Here is an 18,157-nt window from a genome sequence, read left to right as displayed (position 1 = left end):
TTTTAATCTCAAATTTATGCAAGTGAACAGTACATATTTGTTTACCTGTAACGAGAGTTATTGTTATGATATAACATTTAAATCACCAGATGGACGTCACGAGAAAATATTACATTAACTTAATACTTAATTGTCTGCACAGATCATTTTCGATCTGTAAAATGCTAACGCCATTTGTTCAAAATGTCTTTGAAATTAAATGTATGTTGCAACAATGCTCATAACAAGCACATCTACGAATACGCAGCCTGGGATCGAATGTTAAATTACATTCCTTCGATATCCCTTAGTTTAAGGAGACCCGGAGAGAGCTCTGTGTGGCTCATATTCATGGTTAACATTTTGCATTTCCATATTACTTTAATCCAGCATTACAAAAAACCCTTTTTCGTGAAGCTTCCTGATTTTCAAGTATGCGGTGACTGGGGTTTGCCCTGGCTGTCTAATTAGTCGCCTCAGTCCTGTCTTACTTATGTTTCTGTCATGCCATATTATAAAAAAAAATGCTCGTATTTTGTTCTGTTTATACATATACATTGTTCTTGTGGTAGTACTTTACAAGTTCTGCGGTACTGACATGGTCACGGTGAAAATTCGGAAAATCATTCTGCAATGAAAGAAAACACAGGTTGAAAGTCTCATCAGTCAATTGTAAATATTTAAAAATCGTAAGATTTAGACAGGCAGATTGATGACTTTAATGTATTTTCACTGTACGTTTATGATTACTTCCAGAATCGCGAATCGTGTACATCAAACTTGGGATTAAAGCACATGATTTTGTTAGATGTATTTTAGGTCTGGAATTCGATGTGTAGTGTCCAATACGGTCTCCATTTTTAGATTTATTTATTATCAAACAATGCATTATATTTTAAAAGAAATGGAAAATAAAAAGCCATAAGATGAGAAATAAATTACTTTACATCATAGACGCACATAGCTAGTAAAAAGGCTCATCAATACCTGCTACAGCTATTAGTAACATAATTGCCAGGATTATGCAGAAGAAACCGGACTGACGCTGCTACTAGGATAATAAGTTTTACAACATGACTGAATTTGATAAGGCCATCAACATTAATTTTCAGAATCTGTTTGTGCATTTTAGGTTACATTTAAATATCAATTACTTGTCTCAAACAATAAATGATAACAACACCCAATCAGTGGATCTTGACCAAAGTATCACTCTCAAAACACGACTTTATCTTCTGCCAGGTTCAATTCTCAAACACTTTGTTTTAAGTGCGCCGACAGAGAGACCGACCTAAATGCTAGTTGCTTTAGAACAGTTTTGCTGTTTGCTCAAATCAAACATATGAAAAGTAAAAAGAATATCAAAACTTACCCAGTATCCCTTCCATGCTGTGATTAGAAAGTGAATGCAACGATTACCGAGCATACGAAAAAGCCCTACAAAGCTATGTATATCCTAAACTGTTATTTAATTTGATAAAAACATTATAAATTCAAGACAATAATCTCCTGCATTAACGGCTTAAAAATTTTTTCATTCATACATTTTTATATTTCTAACCCATTCTATTCGTTTTATAAATAAACTCAAGTAATTGATGGGGGACGTTTATAGTTTAAGTATCTTTCAATTATTCTTTTTATCTAATCAGGAAATAAATTTCTTTGAAATGCGCAGTTATTAAAAAATAAATAAACCGTTCTCAAAATTTATTTTAAATAGTTCTTATTATAGAAAATACCTTTGAATTATTCGCAATAGATATATTCTCATAAAATCAAACATGTTATAAGAATCGTTCTCTAAAAAACTGACAGTTTTTAAATATTTTATTTAACTACAAAGAAATACAAACATATAATAAAAATAATATATATAAACTCTCAAAATTTAAGAAGTACATAAATATAATATTTAAGGGTATGAGAATTCATCTACTATGAATGTACATTGGGGGGGGGGGGGGGGGTCAGTATAAACTTCCGTAAAACTGCAATACGAACAGTCTACGCGCTCAATATAAGAGCTTTTAAAATTATATCGGTGAATGTAATGTGACATTCCGCTAGATACATGTATATATTTAAGATAGAAAAAAGATAAAGAAAGTTTTGAAATAAAGGAATGTAATACAAAAAATGCCTAACAGTTTTTCTTCTCTTATTATTATATTAAAATAAAAATTACGAAGGTAACCCTTTAATTTGGCGCATAAACTCTTTGTTTTTGTATGAAGAAGAAAAATCTGAAGTTTCTTTATGTGCTAGGTATTCCTTTTAAAACGCGCAAGCTACAAGCAGGCGTTATATTGTCTTTTTAGCCAACTCTAGCCGATATATGATCACGTTTATTATAAATAATACCCGTGGTATGAAAAGAACGTTTTTCTTATTATATATTTGTTAAACATTTGAAGTATGTTTCTAAAATTATCATCAACAATAATGACTCACACGTTCTATTTTTTATAACCTGGATATTATGTATTACCAGTGTAGTATAGCCGGTGTAAAAATTTAATTGGTGTTCAAATTTAGCTTGATAAAATATATATTCGTTAAATTTGTATACATAAGAATCTATTAAATGTTAAGTCTAGATACACTATTGAATATTTTTTATCAATTCGTAGTGTGTGATTTTTTTAATTGTAACTAAAAAAACCCAACGCAGAACGTTCTTTATATTCATATGAAAATAATACTTTTATATACCAAGTATAATTGTAGCAAACCAATTTAAAGGAATTAGACTAGATTTGAAATAACGGTGCGGCTTTTATTTAATTCCTATTATAGTCTTCGTTTTCGTGATTGAAGTAAAATTATCAGTTTTAATATTATTGCATAAAGCTATCAAAAGTGTATTTGACAAATTAAAGTAAAATTATGTAAAGCCACATTAATTAGTTTTTAAGATTGTTCTGCAATAAACGCGGTTGCAAATAGTTTATATTAATATCATTCGTTATATGTATAAATATGCGCCTTAGCAAATCATACCTGGATTTCGCGATGACTCCCGGTGATTCACCGCGATCCATCGCAATTCAGCGCGACCCGCTGAGATTTTACATCGCGAGTCGCCGTGGATACTTTATCTATAATAAACCGCGGGGTCTTACAAAATCATCGCGATTTATCAGTCCTCAGCAGTTATTCAATGTGAAGAAAACATCGCCATTTTCCACTCAGGGTAAATATTTGTGCCGGTGGTAACGCGAAAAAAGCAAAATCCGCGAGCCAGGGACTGTAGCTTGCTTTTCTATTGCACTGATGTAACTTGGACAGGATTAGGATTGTCAAACGGCGTTCACTAAACAATTTCACTCTACAAACAGATTGTTTCCGTTGTGTAGGGCTTAGGGTAAATCTCTATTTTAAGTGGTATTAACCCGCAACAGCAATCCGAACACTTGCTTCAGCTAGTCAAAGAGACAACTCAATGTTATTCTTAACGAAATTAGATAGGTGATTTGTATCAGGGAAATTATGGTTAAGCCCACTCAGCCTGGAGGTCAATAGATCGAATGCAACTGGATTTTCAGCTTAAAACCACATCTCATTTTCGAAGTGAGTGTGTCCATTTGAGTAAATGTCACACTGATATTGCACAACTTATTTGGTTATAAAATAATTGTCTTGCCATCTGATATTACTATGCTACATTGTGGTATATGTCGTGCATGTCACATGCCCTTATGTCTATGGGCCATGAATTTTATCAATAAACTTGAAACTTGAAACTTGTCTATATACATGTATTTTGTTTCATGTACACATCCGCAGATAGACTGTTATGGGCGCTACTGTTTGACCGGGTGGTACGTTATCCGAACTTGGCTTTTCCTAATGAATATTCGTACTTTGGGTTTATGTCTGACATCATGCTATACAAATACACTCAAACTGTAAAAATGCAATATACATATTTTTGTGACAATTGATATATGACCTATGTGGAGCCATTGTAAATTACCGCACGTGAAATTTTTATTCCGATTGATTATATTCGGATATACTGTAGTTCGACAGTCGTAGGAAAAAGCTTTTTACGTAGCAAACGCTATCGTGTATCACGTGACGTATTTATGTCACGCGAGGTTTCTTTTATTGCAGTCTGTGCGGTATGATTTCGTTGACTCCACCGTAAAGAAATAGCGGAATGCTTATTTGTACCAATACTTCAGTAAAAGCCTATGAATGAAAGTTGATAATGATTTTAATAACAAAACTTCTTCGATTTTCCACTTTTTGTATTTTGTCCACAAAACAGCGCAATTATTAGACAACTTCTAAGTTTCAATATCGAACATAACTGGGCAAGTTGTATGGTTTATTTATTTTATTAAAATTCAGATGTTTATTAAGGTAATGATAACAACTTGCATTCAAAATTAAATCTTTTTTAAAAAATAGTCAAATAAGGGCCATGATCTGAATAATTTCAACCATGAGTTCTTTTTGTACATTAAGTACGTTAAAAAAAGAAATATGTCCAAAAAGGTACACAGTTTGTATTCAGTTTATTATAGTTATCTAATTAGGTTATTTCAGAAGGTTTGATGAAAAAGAAGCATTGTGTGAAATTTCAATCGAGCAGATATAGTAGTTAATAAGACATTAACTTGTATGCAGAACTTTAACCAATGTATGACATCAATGGCGGCGAGCAGACAATTGGATGAATATTAAATTGTGCTGAAAAGATTGACACTTTTGCCGAAATGGTGGTTCACATTTTACTTTTGCATCCATAGGCATTTGATTTTATTTACATTCTATTGATTTTGTATTAAATTGAACTACAGCATGAGCTCCACGTACACATGTCACAATTTGATGACATTAAATGATAATGATAAATATACGAGTGGTGTTCGATATGAATTGCTTATTGTCCTCTAGCTCGATATCCACGTGGGGCACGATAAAAACCAATACCTACCTGTATAGGGTTATTCAATACCTACACAATACATGATAGACTAAGTGTAAGACATAAAATTTGCCATTTGAATACAGGCAATCATTGACCACTGTAGTAAAAATGGTTGGTAGAATCGTCGACAAGAAAGATGAAATACGGGCTTACATCAAAGCTCGCTCAAAACTTGGTTGGTCTTTGAAGCAGCTGATGACTGAACTTTCTACTGCTTATGGACCTTCTTGTGTGTCTTATGACACAGTTCGGCGGTGGAAAAAGAAATTTGAGTCTGGTGTAGTCCATCAAAAATGCACCGAAATCAGGTAGGCCAAAATCTGCATCTCGTAAAGAAATCGTTTCCAAAATAAAGGAAATCATTGAAGGAGATGCCAGATTTACAGTTCGTGATATTGCACGAAAGGTAGGCATATCACTATCAACGGTTCACCTTATTTTGAAGAAGCATTTGAAAGTCAGAAAGATTTCTGCTAGATGGGTGCCACATCTGTTGACTGATGAGCAAAAGAGGCAACGGGTTAAAGTGGCCAAAAAGCTGCTTCAAATGTTTCCAAAATATGACAAAAAGCAGTCGTCACAGGTGATGAAACCTGGGTCCATTATTTTGAGCCCGTCAGAAAGGTTAGCAATAAGATCTGGGCCACTAAACACAGCAAACGCCCAATAATTGCCAAACGTGCTTTGACTGCAAAGAAGGTTTTGTATGCAATCTTCTTCTCTGGTGAAGGAGTCGCAATAAAAGTGCCGGTGAAAAAGGGCAAAAGCATCACCGGAAAGTACTACAAAGACGTAGTACTGAAGAAACTGAAAAAGTATTATCAGAAACGACGCCCTGCCACTGGTTTTAAACATGTCCGTCTTCTACATGACAATGCCCCCGCTCATACCTCCGCAATAGTTACGGCGTTTTTGAAGAAAGAAAAAGTAACTGTTTTGCCTCACCCCCCGTATTCCCCAGACCTTGCCCCATGTGATTTCTTTTGTTTCCGAAATTGAAATCATTCCTTGCTGGGCGGAAATACCAGTCCCGACAGGCACTTGGATCTGCCATTCATCAGTACCTTATTAATGTGCCCAAATCAGCGTACCGTGACGCCTCCAAGAAGTGGATACATCGGCTGAAACTTTGCATTTCTAGCCACGGGGAGTACTTCGAGGGCATGAAATGAGCCCTTTTGGGCTAACTTGAAATTTGAAGTCTCTAGATAGAAATAAGCAATTCATTTCGAACATCCCTCGTATATCAAAATGCACAAGTTGCAAGAATGAAATATTTGCCAGAAAAAGTAGTTGCTTGTTTACTTCTATTAGTATATTATGTCAGTTTAGCAATTAATATATAGGCTGTCTCAAAATTTAGTATTATGAAACCGTTATTTTATTTTATTTCATCGTGAAAACAACTCGTCGACCAGAAAAAATGGTATGCAGTGAAGAGCCATATACGTGTAATACCCTATTCGTCCCCGAAATTGTTCTAAGTTAATGATTTATAATTCTATCGCAATTTTAGCTTTCCCCTGACCACAGCAGAATGTGACTGTGCAAATTAAAATAAAAAAGAGGAGCAAGAAAATCACCTTAAACAACAGCCTTTAGTTCAACTAATGTTTGATTATAAAAGTAAGTACATCCACATTTAAATTAGTGAAAATCACATTGATATAGCACATGCACGATATGTTGCATACCCATGTAAAACTGTTCATTCTGAGAGTTCCTCCCGTAAGGGCCGCATGACTATGTGTAAAATTACAAAGAAAATCAAATGTGTCTTAGTTTTATGTATGCACAGGATATTATGCAGAATATACATTCATTTCTTTAATAAATAGTGTTTTTTATTTACATTGGTGAATATATAGTATATTTTACCTATATATAGCAAAGTGATTGCTATGGTGAGTATATCCCTCATTTTTTCGATTTCTGCACATGAAATCAGCACTTAGTCTAGTCTTTTACCATACAAAACTCAAACAATTTATTTACACTGAAAATATGACATAAATTTTAACCATAATTCAATATTTCCGAATATAACATTTTCCTCTACATACTACCAGTTTTAAATTGATCTTTAACAAGTAAGTGCACAATAGCGACTGCGCATGCTACTAGTGTAAAAGATTGCGGTCGATCGTGGGAAAACGTTGCAAGTGACTCCTGCACATAATGCACATAGGCTGTTTCGCGTAAATTTCCTTTCTTCTGTATAAACTGGCACTCGACGTTGTGCAGTTGGTATAGTCGTCGTTACTCAAGCAAGTGCTATGCGCTGACTTAGTAAATGACCCTCATTCGATTCACGCTCGGAATCGCCAAACAAATATGTTTACAATATAAACCTCTGGTCCCAGCCAGTAGCAAAACTGTGTGTCACGTCTTAAACGAAGACAAAAAGGGGAAATAAAAATAGAAGTACACAGTGGGGTAAATCCAGTTTAAAACTTTTACACTGATATAACCTAGTACGGAATGTCTACCATCGTTCATACATTGTATCATAACATATTAAAGTAATGTTCAAACCTGAACGGTAACCAAACTCTAATTTTCATCTACCTTTAGAATTGAAAGAAGTTGATATGATTTCTGCTTTATGACTGACTGCATGTTGTCTATATCAACATATTTGGTCCAATTTTCATTGTTATAGGTACTTGTCTTTTATCAAAAGCTATGCTGGAGTTCTGTAGTGGAAATATTGCGCCACATTAGGAACGTAATGTTATTCCGCAAAAGAACGAGTCCATATTTGTCGATGCAAAGCTAATGATCTTTTACTACTTACTTATCTATGTATATCAATATAGAGTAAGAACGATTATGTAATAACTGAACGAGTATCCTCTGGCTGCGTTTTGGGTGCCCTGTGCTTACGGGAAATCTACACTTCACTTTTATTTTTTAAGCTGCATGTTGCTACTCTGTACTTGTCATAACAACTTTTCCCTTTGTTCTGACCGGTCCTTGCATAAAGAGTCGACCAATTTGATATTCTCGGGAACACCTGAGATTGTTAAGAAAAAAATACTTGCTTCAACATGTTGAAAAAAAAAACTCTAGCTCAAAAATCGCTGGAAAAAATCGGGCTCCAGATCAGATTTAAAAGTTTAAAAGTAATATATATTTTTCAATTACGATAAAGCCATATTCTTTCTTTTTATCTTGATATTTTCTTTCGGGTTTTAAGCGCCGTTTTCAACAATATTTCAGTTATGTAACGGCTGGAAGTTAATCAAACCAGTGTTCCTGGATTCTGTACTAACCTGTTTTCCACAAGTAACTGCCAACTTTTACACATGAATCACGGATGGATGATGATCTACCGGTATTTCAGACACAATGTCTTTCATCAAATCGTCACGGAGAAAATACGCATCGCCCGGGAATTGAACTCACGACCCCACGATTCGAAGATCTGTGTGGGAAGCTTTGAAGAACAATGCGACTACATGTACCTCATTGTAATATCATTCCGTTTATTGTTTTTACCTTTTTGTTGTAAAGAACCATATCCAAGTTTAAGATAATTCAGTTTTATAACAGGGCAGTATATAACATTTGTCCACTAAATACACGGCCAGTAAACACTGGCTCGTCCTCTTTGAGGAGATGAGTTGAAAAAAGAGCCAATGATACTTCCGAGGCGGCGCTAATGACCGGAACTTTATGCAGAATGTAAACAAAAAAGAAGGGTGAGTTGATTATTTCCTTTCTCAGATAAATGTAAGGCCCTATTTCAAAAACAGCCAATGTAGTTCCACTCAGAAATGATTATACTTTTTATATATGCAGGCCATTTTGCAAGGTAAATGCATTCCTTGACGTGAGAACTTTTGAAAGTTAGAAAATAGAGCAAGACCAAACCAAAAGTAGACATTTTCCCATATATTTCGCCCTAATTTACACAAATTTAAGATTTTTTAGTCACTGCATCAATCTTGCTGAAAAGCATATATTGGTACTGCATGATTTATGTGGTTTACTAGCGTGTTTATCCCGTACATGTCCATTTAACACCATGTGGAGGAGCCATCGACGCAGAGGAGGCGCTAAGAACCGGAGTGGGAGCCAAAGCACCATGAAATTGAGATTTTTTTTAATGTATCATTAATTCTCACATACCAGAGCTTTATCATGGTTCCCTTTGATTGTGACAAACATCTGATGGATGATATTGTAACAACATCCTATTCATTTTCTTAGAATGTATTGTGAGATATTTGCTCTTCTTTTTTTCTTTTTCACTTGTCTAATGATAGGCTATCATGGCGTTATAAGTTGTATAATTATGATATTTTTTATGAAAGGGACATTTCCTAATGCACAGCGGTTTTCGTGTCCAACGCATTTTGAAATTTTTAATAGTTAGTGTTAACTTTTTAGTAGTCTTGAAATGCAATTGCAGTATGTGCTTCACTGGGTACTTACAAATGTTAAATAAATATTTTTGTTTACTTGTAAATTACTAAGTTCGATTACATATATATGAAAATGCTAACACTCAAAATACTTCTCCCAGATATTCTGACGATAACAATGAAACTGAAAACGTTAGATATTTATTCCCCCGTCGAACCGCACGTTTTATATAGGGTTTGTCTTATCCTTGTCCGTTTGTCAGTCGTTCTGCAGTCAAAGTCATATTGAGTTATTATTTAGTACTGGGAGTTTGTAAATATGATGGCATCTGTTGAGGCAATATTTGCTGTCAGACTTTGTTTTTAATTAATGCTACACAGTAAAAATGGGTATTGACCGTTACTGAGCTTACAGTTACAGAATTATAATACAGTTTTCTAATTTTACTTAAAAAACGTTTGTAAGGAAACATGTATGTTGATACTTAATTTCCAGCTAGCGCGATTCATTGATTTACCGATCCTATTCTGAGGAATACCGAAAAATATCATTTCTTATATTTAAATCATATAGTATCACTACCTTAATCGATTTTATTTATGCTTTCAAATAAATTCTTAAAACATTTGTTTCTCAATGAATTAGAAAAGACATAAATATACTTAAAAGATAAAAAAAAAAACATATTAGCAAAAATATCGAGGGAGTTTTATAAATAAAGTGTACATTCTAACATGACTAGCAATGCTTAAATCGTCAAAACGATATTATGTTTACGTCACGTGGACGTTGTATTTAGCGCCATGTATGCACCCAGAAATAGCTGTTCAAAGTTTAATCAAATATTTTACTTAGTAGCAAGTATAAAACCAAATGTCAAATTGCACAACTGTTTTGCTTAATTTACAGATACACTAAGCTGATTAATGGCCTTGCAGAATAAATAGCCATCATTTCCGCAAGAAGTATTACCATTTCCGGTCCTGATGTGTGTATTGTACAAGCGAACAATCGGCGATAATACTTTACATTTGTTGGTGCAAAGGAGATCTGAATGTATTCACTTTAATGCTGGTGACAGCCGTTCTCTTGCGCTTCTTTTTATTTGGGGTGCTCGTGGTTACATTTCTAAAGTGTTCGTGTAAATTTGATGTGCTTTGCTGTGTTTTATTTTCACTTCTTTTACAATTGTATGTTACGTCGTTCTTTTTCTTTGTTAATGATAACCCTTTCCTACGTTTGCCTTTAAACAGAGCCATCTGGAACGAGCAAAAGTAATTAATATCATACAGAAGTGAGAATCCTTTCTTTGCGATTCCTTTCAAACATTTACATTAAAATTGACCATTTATCATTAAACTGTGTAGCCGTTGCATTGATACATACACATATTTTAGCTCGAAAAAGTAGAGCTATTGCACTCTCACCGGCGTTGACGTCGGCGTTGGTTTTATTTATAAAGTCAATTATCTCTGTTACTATCAAAGCTATTGACTTGAAACTTAAGATAGTTATTTACTATCAAAGTCTACACCAGGAGAATCAATCTCTATAACACTGATTTGAATTTTGATGGAGTTATGCCCTTCCTAACTTAGATTGTTTTGGTTAAAGTTTAATAAAGTTTTACTGACAAAGCTCTAATTCAGAGTCAAGCACTGAGAAAAGTCGAATGCGCTGTCTTACGGACAGCTCTTGTTATTTTAGGTAGAGTATGTGCATTTGGGTAGTATAATACAATTTCAAGCATCAAATTACAAACATTAAAACGGAATAGATATTACAATGCGAGAACGAAAACGCCATATACGAGTGTTAATCACCCAGGAAAAGAACTGGTCAGTGGCTCCCACTCTGGACTTTTGCGCCTCCTCCAAGGCTTTGGCTCCTCCTCTTAGCCAAAATTGAGCATAGAGGGGTAAAACCCGCCGTTAAAACACATAAATAATTCAAATGTAACATACCATTATGAGAAAAATTGGTACAATGTATGTCTACTCTTATTTGTGTAAATTAGGGCGAAATATATTGGTAAATCTCCACTTTTGGTTCGAACTTGCCCCATTTTCCAACTTTCAAAAGTTCTCACGTCAAGGAATGCATTTACCTTGCAAAATGGCCTGCATATATAAAAAGTATAATCATTTCTGAATGGAACTACATTGGCTATTTTTTTAAATAGGGCCTTACATTTAACTGAGAAAGGAAACAATCAACTCACCCTTCTTCTTTGTTTACATTCTGCTTAAAGTTCCGGTCATTAGCGCCGCCTCGGAAGTATCGTTGGCTCTTTTTTCAATTCATCTCCTCAAAGAGGACGAGCCAGTGTTTACAGGCCGTGAAATAATGATAAATGACACTCGTTTCGCCAATTGACAGTCCGCTTATCTTGAGTGTATACACATGTTATAAAACACTTGAATATTAATAGCCAAAGGGAAACACCGCCTTAATGACTCAACTCTCCAGCCAAATTATAAAAGCTCCATGAAAAAAAGTTACGGTACCGAACGGATCTGACATGACGTTTGACCCCTAATCCCCAGTGTAACATTGGGGTTTGAGATAGGGACCTAGGGTTTGCAAAACACTCCTCTCAAGAAAATAAACATTTCTGCGAAATGAAAAAATATCGTTCCCTGCTCGTCCAAGTTACCGCCCGGACAAGCCCTAAAATGACGTTTGATCCCTAAGTACACGACATCATATCATTTCTGACAAAAAAGTGACTGTTTTAGGCACGTAACGGTGCGTTCAAGCACTTAACTAATCTTTGACCCTGAGTGTAAATTGAACATCTGAGATACGAACTTGGGGTTTGCACACGACACTCCCTCTTATTGATGCAAACATTTCTTGCGAATGAAAAAAATGCTTTATTCAACGTTAAGGCTGGTCAAGACAAGCCCTAAAACTACCTATGACCCCCAAGTGTGACATTGACCTTTGGGACATGGACCTTAAGTAGCACACAACACTGTCTTATTCAGACAAACATTTCTGCTAAATAAAAAATTTGCTTTCTGCATATTACAGTTATGGTTCGGACCAGATCTGACATGACACTTGACAAACATATGCGACCTTGACCTTTGAGATAAGGACTTTTTATTGAGCGGAAACTAAATTGCAAACAGACGGACGGGTGACTACCACTATCACACAATACGCCCATCAGACCACTTCGCACGAAAGTGACCATGACTGGTTCCATTGTGAATGTTCTTTTAACTAACGGTCAATGTAAACTTACTCCTATACCCGCGGACCTCAACTCACTATGGGTCATTTACTACACATGATTAATTTGCTTGCCAAGGGATGTCGTAGGTTTTGTTTGTTTGTTTTGGGTTTAACGCCTTTTTCAACAGTATTTCAGTCATGTAATGGCGGGCAGTTAACCTAACCAGTTTTCCTGGATTCTGAACCAGTACAAACCTGTTCTCCGCAAGTAACTGCCAACTTCCCCACATGATGAATCAGAGGTGGAGGACTAATGATTTCAGACGCAATGTCGTTGATAAAATAGTTGCGGAGAACATACGCCCCGCCCGAGGATCGAACTCGCGACCCCGAGATCCGTAGACCAACGCTCTTACCTACTGAGCTAAGCGGGCGGGCTGGATGTCGTAGGTAAAGATGTCATTAAAATTTCTTGTACTGTCCCTGTGACCAAGACCTTTGACCGGCTGACCTCAAAGTGTTCCTCTACTGTCAATGGCTTTGTACAGGGGGTTGAACGTAAAGTGTTGTTGTGGGAGTCTTTATGTGAGGTGTTGTTGTGGGAGTCAAAATGGCGGAAAATGACGTTTTTTTTTGTCGAGAATTTTCTGAAAACTTTGTAAGTGTAACTTTATTTTTGCAGTTTTCTCTTAATTTCAACATGGCCAGTCCAGAGAGCTATGTTTTAACTTTAATCAGCATCAATCATTGGCTAAATAGATTTAAGAACAAAACAGTTATTGAAGGCACCAGTTGGCTGATTGTGGTAATATTTTGAAAGACCTTCACTTTTTTCTCTATTTTAACGTATCTAAACCCTTCTCAGGCCTTTATGTTGTTAACTATGATTTATCACTTGCTAATTAAGAAATCCATTCAATTTTCACGCTCATAAATACATTTATCATCGATTTATTTCACTTTATGCATGTTATGTTGTTGTGGGGATGACTTTAAAACAATTTTTTGTTGTGGGTAAACATTGATGGGAAGGTCCTGGGTTCAGGTCCGGCGAGAATGAGTCTGGGGATCATTGAAAAGTGTAAGCTGATTTAAAATTAAGCAGTATTATGCACATATTGGTTAAAGTGAATATGTCTATGATATTTTTCTGCTAGATGGGTAGAATTTTGAAAAAGCCAGGAAAAATAAAAAAATTTACAAGTATTATTAAGTGGTCAATTCTCGGTGGAACTTAAACATGTATTGGAAAACGTTTTGTTAAAAGGTTACACAAAAATACAGTTAGTTGATTATATAGTCCCTTTACACAATTTACTAAACACAATTAACTTTACTTACAGATACAGGTACATTTGTACAATTTTAAGAAGTTTTCAAGTTCTGACAACTGACCTTAAAAAATTATTTTTGACAAATTTTTCCCGTTCTGGATTGATTTGCAATTAAGCCATCTTACACTAGCAGAAAAGATATAAACACATTCGCTTTAAATGGCCGCCAATTTTTATTTGCCACGGACAATAATTGGCAAAAACGTCAAGTACTTCTACAAAAGCTTTGAACTTTTAAATGGTACTAAATGATAGCCCATATCTACCATATAGCAGCCAACAACTTTCATCATTCTAGTCTTATTATTTTAATAATTATTGCTATTATAATATTCTGTTTCCCATGGGAAATGGCCGATTTCTTATGGGAAACGGGCATTTCTCATGGGAAAATGGCTTTCCCATGGGACGGTGTTTTCCCATGGGAAACATTTGGGAAATCTTTCCCATCGGAATTTCCCATGGGAAAACCTTATTTTTTTATTTTTATATAAACTATTAGAAAAACATCATACCTGTTTTATAAAAATACTTTTATAGCACTGGCTAGTTTATTTGTTTGAAAAAAAGATAATTTAGTTGTCCCATGGGAAAGAATTCCTTTGGGAATCCCATAGGAAATTGTTCCCTTGGGAAAAGTTTCCCATGGGAATGCTTTCCTGTAGGAAACTGTTCCCAAGGGAAGCGTTTCCCATGGGAATGCGTTCCAATAGGAAATATTTTCTGTATGAATTTTTTCCCTAGTGAAGAGTTATGCAAAAAAATGTAGCCAGCCTGCTTAGTTCAAAAGTGACAGTGCAAATCTACAGATCGCGTGGTCGTGAGATCGGTCCTCGGGCGAGGCGCCATCCGCAGTTTCTTCTCCATGACGATTTGATTATAGACATTGTGTCTAAAAGCGGAAGTGTTATAAATTTAATCCTTTTTAGGCTTGCTAAATAAAACAAATCGTTGACGCTTAAAGATATAAATTTTCTATTGGGGTAAAATACACTTTCACTTTCAAAAATGACCTTTTGGGCGAGTTCATATACTAAGATTGATCTGGTAGTCGGATCATCTCGGCTGATGATTCACTTTAGAAAATCTAACAAAGAATGCACAGTGCATAACGTGTAGGTTCGAACCCATGATGATTTTTAGCAATTATAATTCAATTAATACGTATCATATTATATTGTTTTGAATACTATATTCGAACCCATACCTACAACAAAGACATGGTGTTCGGCGTTCAGTCTAAATCACTGCAACAAGTTTAGTACATTAGATTGGTTAATGTCATTTTAAGTATAAAACATGTATTCAGATAACTATAGCACCCTTAATTACACAATTTGAATAAAATAATAAAATGAAAGGCTCTATGGGAAGAATTTTTATCACAGGCAAGATTTATTATGCTGAAACATCAAAATTTCTTCTTCTTTCTTGTAGGGAAAAACGCATGTTTTTCGTGTTGCAACATATGCAGAATCCCGAGGGGATCTAAAGATGTTATTACACGAAATGGACATGAGTTAAAACTATTTAAGCATAAAGCGCATAAACGAATGCAGAATGAATATATAAACTCTACCTCAACGTAATTTAATTTCAATGAAATGCGGAGGGATATCTATTGATTTTTTTCACGTTGACGTTATTTCCATTGAAATATAAATCCGTTATGGGCCGTAATACCTTAGCGCTTTACCACGGAATGTGCATATATTAGAATGTTTTATAACAGCACGTGAATCTCTCTGTTAACACATGTTTTATGCTAGAATATCTACGAGCGACCAAGTAAATCCGAATTAAAATGACGCTGACGTCAGAACTGTATTACACTAGTTTATTTATGGCTTTATTTCATTCACACGACGTCAAACCATCAATAAAAATGTATGTGTAATTGCAAATGTGTAGGTACATACTTATATATTAATTTACTCGTGTACGTTCATATGTGCATGCATATTTGCAAATATACAAGCACTCAGAATAAAGCGTGCATGCATAAAATTAAACGCCCATTATGGAACATGTATATGCGCACACGTATATATATATACAAGCACATAGAATTTCGCATGCGCGCGTTAAATTATACGCGTGTGTAGATATAAATTTACGCGTACACTTATTAATGTATAAGTAAACTCGTATATCTAGTGCAGTAAGAATGTGCGTGCACGTTTAAAAATAATATGTCCACCTGTCCACCCGTGCGTTAAAATGTTGGTGCACGTGAACATGGATATGTCTATATAATTTCTGGCAGCAGGAAATCTTTCGACTTGCTGTTAATTTCATTTTGGACAAGGAATCGACACTAAACGAAAGGGGTGTGGGAACGCAAAATGATACAACTTCGCTAAATGAAACAACTGACGTTAAACGATACAAAACTGACACTACATGATACAATCAAGGCTAAATGATACAAAATCGAGTCTCGCTAAAATATACAAAACTAACGCTAAATGATACAACATTTTAGGCTCGCTAAAATATACAAATCGTTTACGTTAAAAGATACAAATTTTCTATAGGGGTATATGGAGAATTTCTACATTTGTTGACGATTTCATGAAATTATTTCATTTTATGAAAGACCTGTCACAGGAGAATTTAAATATAGTTTTATATGTTTCCCGCTAAATAAACATATACATGATCCCAACTGTATTTTTCTGGAGTACTCACGAATAGCATCCGTGCACTCGATATATTCATAAAACTAGTTACAAAAACTAGTGAAAACTGAAAGGAAGTTGAAGACATAGGCATATGAGCCAGAAATACAGGTCATATATATCATATTTTGTCAGTCCGTCTTGCAACAAGAGAGGACGACTGAATTAACAGACTGCCTATACATAACTTTAGTGTACAATCTAGGTCGAAATCTGATTTGCGTGTGCGCACATTTCAAAATACACGTGCAATTATATACACTGTAGAGGATATTACATGAGTGTCCTGTCACATGACTTTATTGCACGAGTTGAATAAAATGATAAGATGAGAAGCTCTGCCAAGCATTTTATGAGTTTAATAAATTCTATGCGGGAAGATTATTCTTATCACATGTAAGCATTTTTCTGCTTCCGAGGGATTCTGAAGATGTTATAAAACGAAATGAACATGCGCTAACGATATTCTGGCATAAAGCGCAAAATACTAGTACATTGTAAATGAATACACTCTACCTCAACGTCATTAAATTTTAATAAATACGCAGGAATATCTGCGTTGTTTTTTCACGTTGACGATGCTTAAATTTATAAACAAAATAAATACATATCTTAAACATACCACGGTAAGTACGCACGCATAGAATGTGTGTTCTTGCCTACCTAGAGGGGAAAGTATACATTTGTCCGGGCACGCGCCGGGGACAGATATTCCTGTCTTTCCCTAGGGAAAACTCTTGTCTGAAATAGCGCGCACTAGGGTGACGTCACATAGTACTGGCACTATTGTGATGTCACAAAACTATATAAATGAAAGCTATCAGAAAATATCTAAATCCACTTGTCTCCACGATCTATTTTGAACGTGATAGGCAAGAAAAATTATCTAACATGTTGCCTGTATAAGACAGCTGTTTCCCCAACCCTCGGGACAGCTTGGATAAAAAACCTCGCTAACGCTCGGTTTTCCATTCTACACTGTCCCTCTGGTACTGAAAACCCCGTCTAACACAGATGGGCATGTAAGATTCTTTATTCTTTGCCTTCCTAGCAGGGAAAGTATACATTTGTTCGAGCACGTGCCAGGGATAGAGAGATTCTATTCCTGTCTTTCCCTAGGGAAAAACTTTGTCTGAAATAGCGTGCACTTTGGTGAGGTCACATAGCACTGGCACTATTATGACGTCATTAGCTATAGATCTATTAATAATATCAGTTAACATGGAAGGCAAGAAAAACACACATATCTCAAGAATCACAACAAATGCAAACAGAAAACTAGCTTTCATCAAACGTAACATCAAAACGAAACATGAAACATGAAAGCATCAAAACTCTAGCATACAAAACATTGGTCAGACCGCAGCTTGAATATGCCTCATGTGCATGGTCACCACATACACAGGTCTCCCTCCCCAATTACTTACAGGCCCCTACCAGGTTTACTAGGCACATGCATCCCTTAAGCCTTCGTCAGGTCCAAGTCAATTCAGATTACTAGTACTTGAAATATTCCTTTTCCCCCCACACTGCAGTCTTGTGGAACGGGTTACCACCAAATATTGCAACCATGCCTGACCTTGAGTCCTTCAAACAGGCAGTGGCCCAGCTCAGTTACTAAGTAAACTGCAATTGTTTTAATCCTTTTACTCTATCCTTTTTAACAT

At 35.4% G+C, this 18,157-nt stretch overlaps 1 protein-coding gene across 1 annotated transcript in view; it reads right to left on the bottom strand.

Annotated features, from left to right (window-relative positions):
• The window catches only part of LOC123556058 (uncharacterized), a 174,613-nt gene extending 167,439 nt beyond the window's left edge, over positions 1-7,174 (bottom strand). The window contains exon 1 of the mRNA XM_053524194.1: positions 6,800-7,174. Within this exon, the coding sequence (XP_053380169.1) occupies positions 6,800-6,842 (43 nt within the window). The 5' untranslated portion in view covers positions 6,843-7,174. The remainder of the gene's footprint in view (positions 1-6,799) is intronic.
• Between the last annotated feature and the right edge of the window lie 10,983 nt (positions 7,175-18,157).

Source organism: Mercenaria mercenaria, chromosome 15 (genome assembly GCF_021730395.1).
Source record: "Mercenaria mercenaria strain notata chromosome 15, MADL_Memer_1, whole genome shotgun sequence".
In the NCBI taxonomy this organism is placed as follows: domain Eukaryota; kingdom Metazoa; phylum Mollusca; class Bivalvia; order Venerida; family Veneridae; genus Mercenaria; species Mercenaria mercenaria.
This window is presented reverse-complemented; position numbering and strand designations above follow the sequence as displayed.